Here is an 11084-nt window from a genome sequence, read left to right as displayed (position 1 = left end):
AATGGAGTTTTTTTTTTTTTACTTTTTTAATGCAACACGTACAAACCAAACACAAAGAACATTAAAATAAAGATAAATAAATGCTGGCATGTAGTTACACACACACACACACACATATATATATATATATATATATATATATATATATATATATATATATATATATATTCATTTTTTTTTCATTTTCATGAAAAAAAATGAATGAATGAATGATGAATATATATATATAATTCATACATTATATATAAAAAAATAATTGATCTATTTTTAGGAAACAATCTACTTTTCTATTAATTTTAATGTAAGATTTAATCATTTTACAACAAATATTGTTCACATCAAGTCAATGTTTATACCGTTCTCCTGAACTAAGGATAAGTTATTTCTCAGATGTAAATTTAAAAAATATAATATTAAATTTATCCAAGACAGGAAAATATAGATTCCTAAATTTATAGGTGAGCTTTTTATTTTATTTTATTGTAGCAATAATACCAACTCCTGTTTATGGGGTTCATGACTCTTGTTTTATTTGTGTATAAAGCTGGGGTGTCACAAATAATCAACCGAACTAATGAATAGGTTTATATTCTAATCTTAATGGTACATAAAATTATAAATTACTTTGAAATAAAGCATTTATGGGAGCTTTTGTGAATTAATGTAACATGTTATTTAAATACAAAAAAAGTTCTGGATAAAGGGATTTACATTTTAAGCTTCCTTGTTCATCTTAAGCAGCTCATGAAAAAATTGTGCAGGTTTGCGGTACATTTTTTTAATGTTAGAAAGATATAAAACAAAGAAAAAAGTTGTTTTTTTTATTTTGTTTTAAAATAGCATAAGATTAATGCAGAAAAAAGATGAAAAAAAGCATGTTTGTCAATAAAGCTAATTAATCATTACTTTGAAGTACCAGGTAAGTAAAATTGAAAAATCATAATATAAGGTTTCCAAGAGAGACGGTAACCAGTCAAATTAGTAGCCCCCCCTGCCAGACAAGTATGCAGCAAACAGAGTTAACTGGTGTCAGTGTAGGATTTCAGTGTGCAACAAAGTCCCCCAAAGCTGTGTGTGTCCTCATGCCACAGCGTGCCGACAGCTCACTTTCCTGCAGCTATGTCATTCAATCTGCCCACATGAAACTGCAGTTCCTGTCATTCGCCACTAAACAAACATGACAGTAATTCATCAGGGCGCAACGCTCAAGGTGATGAGAGGTCTGCAAGCAGGGCCCGACTCCAAAACAAAGACTCAAAACCTAACATCTGAAGATGTGAAGCATCATTTGTCCTCAAAATGTGATTATTTCTTAAAATTGCAATAAGGTTTTTCAAAAAATTACTGTTTCTCTTTGTTTATCAGCCAAAATTGAAATTGTACCTGGATTCATTCTTATCTGTCATTTATGTTTAGTAGGAATAGAAGCACCAATTGGTTGCCATCTTTTTTTCTGTATTTCAGAGGCTTTATTTTGACATTCAGTCTATCCTGCTCTCTGATTGGCTGATTCTCCTGGAGCATCTTTATTTTTGAATGCATTCTCTTGTGTTGTCCTAAAATATTATAATATTATAATATAAATATAATATAATATTGCCATGTACTTTAGCATTACGAAAGCTTTCTCTATCTTTAGTCATCCCCTTGTTTGTTTTTTCTTTCTGTTTAGAAATATATGGGGGTTTTTTTTATCTCACAAATTCCAAATGGCTAGATAATAGAAAAATAGAGAAATAAATGGAAAATAAATGTGATTACAAAATATATATATTGAATTTATTCTAGTAAAATATTCTCATTAAAATCAAAACTTTGTTACCCTCACACAAAACATTTACATTTAGGTATGAAATTGTACTATTACATGAAAAAATGTTGAATTAAAGCAATATTTTTTTTTGTTAAGGATAAGTTTACTGCTGATTTTATGTTTTCTAAGTTTTATTTTTGAAATGAACAAGTTTTTTTCAGTGATTGCTGACAACAAAGCCTTCACATCAAGAACTACTTCAGTTTCACAAATGTTGTAATATTGTGAATAGTATTAAATCGTTTTTTCAAGGAGCACCTTGGTTGCTTTCAAAGTGAAATATTTGGGCTGGAAGCTCATTAAAAAGTGATCAATACAAAGGTTGAATTTGCACCTTTTTTGCACTTTTTTGCACTACATGTGTGTGCGGTACAAAACTTGTGAATCAGATTCAAAATGGTAAATGTATATAGTGTATATTTTTCTTTCTCAAAGGCTCAAAGTGCCTTACAGTCACAGTCCCATTCTCTCCTCTGCTGCCAAACACTGGCGCCGACCTATAACAGCTAGACACAATGTGGGCTTCAGTGTCTTGCATGTGGACACTTCGACACAAAGCGAGAATCGAGGCTGCTGCCTTCCGATCAGAGTCTGACTGCTCTACTGCTGCACCATGGCCACCCCAACGTCTTGTTGAATGCAAGTTTTGGCATCTTCCTTTTGCGTTTTGGGGGTTCTATATCTGGTTTTAAGCTCTTTTTTTTCTTTTCTTTGAGAAGCCTTAGAAAATAAAAATAAATCTGACAAATATTGAATCATCTACTCCAAAGCTGTCAGATTGTATAATTGATGCCAAATACTACAAGTTAACTGTAACACAAGTTTCAAGCAAAAATAGAAATTTGTACGTTTTTTTGAACCAGGAGATCCCAAACATCTTCACAGTCACATTCTTACAGCTGTTTCTCCTGATCAATCCTGCCTTTCAGCACTGATCTATATTTGCCCACATTGGTCATGCATGAGGAAGGGCTTCCAAAACTTTGGAAGAAGGAAGAAGGTTTGGCACCTCAGGGCCTCTTGGAGTAAGCACCAACCTGGGTGGGCATACACGATTCTGGACTCCCTGAAAACTCGCTCTTCGGTTGTAAACACTGTCTTCGCAGGACCCTGGCAGTGCCAAACGGCTCTGTGTCACATGAGAGGCCTGACTCCAGTCACGGAGAGCCTGCATGCTATTCTTAGAAGGAGGAATGTACACAGTGGCCTCATGGCAATCTCCACTGTGCCTAACTGTAAAACCTTGTCATTTCTCTGTGCCATGCAGCTTCTCAACTCAAACTTCTCACTGGATTATGCTTTGACGTTTTAACGTAACGGTTTTCATTTTTGCTCTAACCAGTTTGGAAAATCATCGTGGATGTCACAGACTTTTGTAGACTAGAGGTAAGAACTCAATCAGTCCCCACCAATAAGACTTTTGAAAGATTTAAAAACTTAAAGACAGTTTTGATTGTGGGCTTATTTTTTTTCATCAAAAAATATTTATTTCATAAAACGTTTTGGTCAATGCAGTTGCACACAAGACTCAGAACATGATGTTTACAAAATGATTTAATCTAATTTATTTGTAGCAGGCCTTTGTTTTCAAAGTTAATTCTATGTAAGTTGAGCTTCTCCAACACTGTTCTGACGTAAAACTGTTTGTTTAGAATGTCACTCTCATTCAACAATAATGATTAAGTGTCTAAATATATCAGACAGGAGGGGCACCACAACTGCGAGTAAATCTGTGTTTGCCCCCAGGGATGGGTTAATTTTGCATCAAGCTCAATAAGATACCAAACAGATCAATATATCCTTGGAAAAATCAATTATAAAGAAAGAAAGTGAGGGGAAAAACAGGGTATTTAAAATTGGAGAAGGGCTTTAAAAAGGAGCAACAGTTCCAGAAAGAGTGAGGGATGAGAACATAATGCTGTGTTGACAAAGCTTTTGTGTTTGTAAAGAAATAAAAAATGTTTTTTTTTATTAAAGTATATATTTATTCTGTGTTTTGTTGGCTTCTGGGTTTTTGTTTTATACTTTCATCTGAACAACTTGTTCTCAACAAGAAGTAAAGTCAGGAATGCAGGAAGTAAGTGAACCTGCAACCAAAGATGAGAACAAACTAAAATGTAAAAAAAAGGAAGAAAACAAATGAATATGGAAAAACAACATGAAACAAACACTATGTTTGTTTTTCGTTGTTTGTCTCATTTTTTAGGACATTGTTTCTGAAAGACGTAAAATTGTTATAAATTTCATGAAATAAATGTTTTTAGAAATAATACATTTAAAGTTTCTGTGTTCCAACCAGGTTCTGAAACAGCTCCAAAAAATTAGAGATTTTGGCACCAAGTGGTCAATTTTTCACATGATTGGCAAGCAATTTTTGGCTGATTTGTCTTTGCAATCGTGCTCTGGTGTATAGATTTTATGTTTTTACTTAAAAATACCTCTGCAAAGATCAGCCTGTTGCATTTTAGTTAGGAGAGAGGGAAAACCTTATACTGGACTTTGAATCATGACTGAACATTGATTATTTTCTTTTTATAGCCATTCTGTTGTTGACCTGCTGCTATGCTGAGCCTCATTATCCTCTGATTTAATATCTACTGAGCATCAGCCTCTCATTTGACTCCAAAAAGCAAACATAAAGCTTTGTGATTATCTTGGTAGCTGCAAGAAAATCAGGAACTAAAGCTGCAAAAGAAAAGCTTTTCCCTTTCTCTTTTCTACTGCTGTGATTAATATTGTGGTCATTTCTGAAATGTTGGGTTTAGGTTTTTTTCTAATTGCAGGCCTCATTGCAAAAAAAATAAATAAGTAAAACACCTCATTGGTCTTACATCTTTATACTATTTTACTGTGAACGGCTTGTTGGTTCAGATTCAAGCCAAGATATGCTTTTGGGTCTTTATAAGACAGTTTGGGCTTTTTTTCTGACAGGCTTGCAAACTGAATTTGTTTAGCACAGATTTTATCAGCCCCATGCGACAGGCTGGCGACCTTTCCAGGGTGTAACTCACCTTCGCCCAACAGTAGCCTGGTGAGGCTTCAGTGATCCCGTGACCCCCACAGGGATCTAGGGTGTTGAGATATTGATGTTTTTTAATTGCTTTTCAGTTTAGGCTGTTTTTTATTTTTTACAGGATCCACTCAAAATTTATTGCGTTCTTTTTATTTTGAGAAATTTCTGGCCAAATGTAAATAAAAGTTAATTGTACCAATAAGGAATCCCTAAATTGTAATGTTATTTTTTGATTGTGCCTTATATGTACAGTTATTGCTCAAACTTAGTTTATTTACTAAACTCATAATTGCACTTTGTGTTAAGTAAACTCCCCAGTGCACACACGTTACCCTTAGCTCTTTTTTCACTTTGGATTAAGGAATCTTGCTCTTCACCCATCATGAGAAAACCTAAATGTTTTTGTTGATATCTAAAATAGTTATTAATCAACTTTAGTTTCTTGACAGTTTGTTTTCAACCTTGTAAAAATGTGATGCATCAAGTTTTAGAAATAATGATAGCTTCAAAACATTTCACATCATTTTCTGAAATTGAGAAATCTCTCAGAGATTTTATGTTCATAATAAAACTTACGTCTACATCTTCTCACTGAAGAATGTGATGTTCATTGCAGGATGGCTGTCACACCACAGAAGGTTTTCTCCTTCAAAGACTCTGAACATCCCTGCTACCTTCTGGGCCAGCTCAACACCCTCCGGCAGGAGCGCATCCTGACGGACGTCCTGCTCTGCAGCGAGCACCAGGAGATCCCCTGTCACCGGAGCGTTCTGGTGTCCAGCAGCCCGTACTTTCGCGCTATGTTCTGCAGCAACTTCGTGGAGAGCAGCCAGGCTCGCGTTAATCTTAAGGGAATCTCCTCGAATGTGCTGTCTGGAATTGTGCACTACGTTTACACGGGCTGCATCAGCATCACCATGGAGATAGTGCTCCCACTCATGCAGGCAGCATCCATGCTTCACTATGGGAATCTCTTCGAGGCTTGCTCCATGTTCCTTCAGGAGCAGCTGAGCCCGGAGAACTGTCTCAGCATGATCCGGCTGTCTGAGATCCTTCACTGCGAAAGTCTGAAGGAGCGTGCGAAGGAGATGGCGGTGAGGTGTTTCTCTGATGTGGCCACCACTGAGGATTTTTGTGAGCTGTCTCTTCCAGAGCTCATGTGTTACCTGGAAGATGACCGCCTCTGTGCAGAAGAGGAACAAGTGTTCGAGACGCTGCTGGCGTGGATCCACCATGACCCTTTCTCCCGGAGCGGTGCCATCCACGACCTCTTCAAGAAAGTCCGTCTGCGCTACATCCATCCCACCTACCTGTTCCAGTTCATTGCCAATGACCCTTTGGTGCAGTCATCCACCCTCTGCACTGAGATAATTGATTCAGTTCGCCGCTTGATGCTCACAGCCAGCGCCAAGTGCAGCCGTGAGCTGAAGCCCCTTTGGACCACACCGAGACGTTACACCTGCAGAGAAACCCTGGTGGTTGTTGGGGGTCGCAAAAACAACGAGCAGACTTCCCGGGAAGCTTTACTGTACGATGAAAGGACTCACCGGTGGGAGTGGTTGGCCAAGCTCCCCCTGCGCCTCTACAAAGCCGCATACGTTTGCATCCACAGCATCCTCTATGTTCTCGGAGGCCTCAGCCTCTGCTTGGGCTCAGGCGACAGCTCAGTCAGTGCCACAGTCTACACACTGTCCCTAAAAACCAACCAGTGGAGGACTGCGGAGCCCATGCTGGAGCCAAGATACGCTCACCAAAGCGTGTCGTATCTGCACTTCATTTTTGTGTTGGGGGGCATCGGGGTGGACAAGCGCATCTCTCCATCAGTGGAGAGGTATAACAGTATGTTTAATCACTGGGAGACCATGGCGCCGATGCCTACAGCAGCGCTTCATCCAGCTGTTGCAGCCAGTGATCAGAGGATCTATGTTTTTGGGGGGGAGGATGCCATGCAGAACCCAGTCAGGCTCATTCAGGTAGAAAAGACCTCGTTGAGCAGCCAAACAGCTTAAGATCTGGTCAAACATCAGGTTTGGGGAATAAGAAGCTCTGATGCCTCAGTGATCATGCTGACTGTTGATGTTTGTGTCGTGATACAGGTGTATCACATCTCTCGCAACTTGTGGTCCAAGCTGGAGACGAGAACAGTGAAAAATGTGTGTGCTCCTGCTGCTGTCATAGAGGAGAAGATCTACATAGTAGGAGGTGAGAGAACAAGTGGTCATGTTGAAAAAGCACTGAGGGCATTAAGTCAAAGTTTAACATATTACAACAAACTGATAAATGAGTTGTTTGTGTGTGTGTTCACAAAAAAATAAGAACAGCTCTGCCTTTTCTGAAAAAAGCATTTAAAACTTTTGTTGCAGCATTTTTAAAGATGAAGCTGTAAAATCATTAGAGCACAAAGAAAGCTTTAGTTAATACAGGCTTATAAATTCACAGAGCCCTGAACAATTGAGCAAAAAAAGTAGAATTTACTTTTCATAAAAATTTAATTTACAAATTTGTATTTTTGTCTAAAAAATATGAACATTTGTTTTAAAGGAAAATTAATTGATAGATTTTAAAAAATAACAAGGCATGACATTTGTAGAAATTGATTGGATTTAATTGATCAACGTTTTCGCTTCAGTTCAGGCCCTGCCATTGGTAATATCTAATCTACTGTGTGTGTGCAGTCATTGTCATTACAAAGTAAATATTTCTGACTGAGTCCGTCCAGGGTGTGATATGAACTTTTTCCTTTTAGATAACAGTCTGCACTACAAAGTGGAAGAAAACATGGCAGTTTTTTTACATAAATGTAATCAAAATCTCATTTTGTAGGTTACACTAAGCGAATGATCGCCTACGACACCAAAGCCAACAAGTTTGTCAAGTGTGAGAATCTGAGAGAGCGCAGAATGCACCACAGCGCCACTGTGATCCACAACAAGCTCTACGTCACTGGCGGACGCATCCTCAATGGCCACGACACCATTGAGGACTCGGACTGTTTCGAGTGTTACGACCCCAAAACGGACAGCTGGACCTCCAAAGGTTCTCTGCCGTACAAGCTGTTTGACCACGGCTCCCTGCCGCTCGTTTGTGTCTCTAACAAGCCTAACCCACCATGAGCCATCATCCTTTGTACTGCAGGAGCCGAGGGCTTCACTGTGACTTTAGCCCACTCTTTTGCCATGACTTACTGGCTGGCTTGGTTCAGTTCCGACTGACAGCATTCCTTCACTCGGCTCAGTTTCTGCCACAGCCAAGAGGCATGTGAGCCATGAAAGTAAAGCCTGAGCAGATAAAGCTTTGGGAGGCACCAGCACTAGAAGTCAAAAGGGAGATCATGAAATGCAGACGTGCAGACTGCAGAACAGGAAGCTAAAAGCGTTAACATCTTCATTTCCCAGACATTTCTGGACTGTATTAGTTTTTTCTGGCAGCTGAAGTTTACTTTTTTTTGCACCAGTTAGACAGAAAATTGTTTATTCTATGAGTGAATGACACATTCCTCCTTGACCTTTGAGTTTATTGTATTGTATTTATTGAGGAAAGCTGTTAAAGAAGAAACTTCCATGCTTTGGGCAGCACCATTCCACTTTTAGGGAATATTTTTTTCCTGCTAAACTCATGTTTTTTGCTTGCTATAGGTAACAATAAAGTTTGAGTCAAAGATTTGCAAACAAAAACATTAAATCAACTGTGATTATTTCTTTTTTTCTGTATATGTTCAAGTTTTTATACCAACAAAATAATGTTCTCAGCCTCTGCATGTTGATGAGAGGACATGTTGCCTGGGGACGACGCAGCCAGTGATTTGCCGAAACCCTGACGGGGAGATTTTCAGCCTTTGCATCCTCGTCCCGGAACTCCCTTTGTCCTCATGGAGGACGCACTCACAGCTGCACTCCGCCCCTGGCCTCAGTGCTGCCATGGCAACCCTATTTTATAACCCTTCCTGAGGACTGAGTAAACGTCCTTATAGAGAGTCTGTCCTTACAAGATCGAGCTCTCAAAGGAAGTGTATTTGCATGTTGGAGAACTTGATCCAATATTTTATCAAATAAAGGACTTCTACAAAAAAAAAAAATAAAGTTTTGTGTTACTTGATTTACCGATGCTTCACTTTTCCTCTTCGTTTTTCCTGTTTTTTTGCAGACATTGTTTTCCTCGCTACACAAGGGAACATTGTTGCTGCATCATGCATCTACAGTTTACTGTCTATACTTTGCCAAGCGCAACATCCAGTAAAATGCTTACTTATATTTCTGTTCCCTGTGATGTTATATATTGGCATGTCACTGACATCTCACCTGAAGCCCTTTGGGTCACTTGTTCCTCATGTTGTCTGGCATTAACAGGGCTGTACCCATTGAAGGAATGCAAGCTTGAGAACATCCCATAGCAGCACTCAAATGAGATCTTCATGGAAAGAAGTGGGATCTGATTCATTTTTGTCTAAATACCTAGAGTTTATCAAAAAAGCTGTGAGCATCGGGTGAACCAACAAATGCCTCACAACACAGCTCTGTATTTATATTGACGGTGACTAATCTGAAAAATTCGTCATGTGCTTGAGTCAGTGATCCGGCCTCTTTAGACCGTTTACCCTCTGTTTGCTTGTTGCCCGCACCTAGAAACCATGTGCAGGAGGGTCACCCTTCCAGGAGGCTCCGTTATTTTCAGTGTCTGTTACTAACCAGTCAAGAGGTGCCATTTCGATTCCTATTCTGGGCCTGGAACAAGGCAGACATCACCATTGTGGCTTTAACGAGACCATGCACACAAACAGAGGAAGGATGCTTTTGGTGACTCATGAGCAATAAGACATGTTTATGTTTCTGCTTGGCCATCGCCTGAAAAAGGTCTCCACATTCAACTAAATGTTAGAATTGGTTTGAATTATTTGATTGTATTTTAATTTTTTATTTCCTCAATGTTCCTCCAATTTGATCAAACAATTTTTGTTTATTTGACCCATAAAGCCCACTACATCAAAGAATTGCCAGGAAATCCATAAAAAAGGTTCCAATATTCATTTTTTTTATAAGATATAGATAGTATCAATCAGGATCCATTGGGTTATTTGGTAAGTTTTTGCTCTCAACTATGTTAGTTTAAGATGCAAAAATATTGGCGTGGGTGTTCAGGGGGGAAAAACACCTTATTTAGCCCCTGTCTCAAATGTGATCATCACATTTTTAACATGGAGTAACTGTGTCATAAATAATTAATTATCAAAAAAATGTATTTCCTTCAATACAGCAAGTTGTCATTTAAAAAATAAAGAACAATTGATGAGTTTTTCTCATGAAAAAGTTTTGAAAATTATCAAAAACATTTTCCTGCCAAAAGTATTTGAGATTTAATGGAAATAGACGACAATATACAGTATTGGCTCTTCCCCAAGATTCCATGTTTAGCAGACTTTTCTATTAAGGACATAATTTTTGGGTTTATTTTAGAAATTGTTTTAAATGTTATAATTATCCTGGGTAAATTCTATAAATACTAATGTTGATTCCTTAAAATCAAACCCTATTATTTTTTTATTCATTCGTAAACTTCATAGAAAATAAACTTATGAAACTCCAAAGTATTTATATAATTTAAAGCTTTTGGATAACCCATAAGTTAATAATCAATGTAATGCTTTATTCTTTTACTTAATTTTATTATTGTTTACATTTTTCTGTGTCCGTGTTGTGATTTGATGCATACTTTGTACAGCTGCCAAAAATATTGTAAAACTCAAGTTTGGACCATGCTAAAGTGACAGGGGTCCCAGAAATGCATATATCAAATAAGCTATGGATGGTTATGTAGCTTTAATGCAAGCCTACAAAAAACATTTTATGGTACAATTTCTTAAACATCACTTGGCTTCTCTTAGAAAGGGGGGGGGGGGGGGGGGGCATTTGATGATACTTAAAATAGGCTTAAATGTATTTGCAAAATAATTTTTTCAATCCTCAAAAATATCATTTTCACCACTAAAACAGATAAACGATAAACTCTAAGCGTCGCTGGAAATGATCCGCGTCTTAATGACATTTTGAGATGAAAACGCTCAGTTCTATCTTTAGACGTGAAACACATATTACAACACTTTCTGTAATTTAGAGACGTAAACCATTTTGTTTACTTCATGAAAAAAAAGCATTTGTCTACAGTTCACATCTGCTACCACAAAGTGTCCTCGTGTGCACGTCTCTTGGTTAAAGCCATTGAAAGCTGGGTCTCATTTTTGTGAATTATTACTTTTGGCCACTA

At 37.8% G+C, this 11084-nt stretch overlaps 1 protein-coding gene across 1 annotated transcript; it reads left to right on the top strand.

Moving 5' to 3' along the window:
* The first annotated feature begins 2994 nt into the window (after positions 1-2994).
* klhl38a (kelch-like family member 38a) lies at positions 2995-8905 on the top strand. Its single transcript, XM_004074209.5, has 4 exons — positions 2995-3199; positions 5443-6799; positions 6923-7028; positions 7650-8905. Exons 2-4 carry the CDS (start codon positions 5444-5446, stop codon positions 7937-7939), a joined length of 1752 nt encoding a protein of 583 aa, XP_004074257.1. The 5' UTR covers positions 2995-3199; position 5443; the 3' UTR covers positions 7940-8905.
* Positions 8906-11084: the final 2179 nt, after the last annotated feature.

Source organism: Oryzias latipes, chromosome 11 (genome assembly GCF_053564925.1).
Source record: "Oryzias latipes strain Hd-rR chromosome 11, Olatipes_Hd-rR_3.1".
NCBI classification, from domain to species: Eukaryota; Metazoa; Chordata; class Actinopteri; order Beloniformes; family Adrianichthyidae; genus Oryzias; species Oryzias latipes.
Note: the sequence above shows the minus strand (reverse complement) of the source record. Positions and strands in the feature narration are given on the sequence as shown.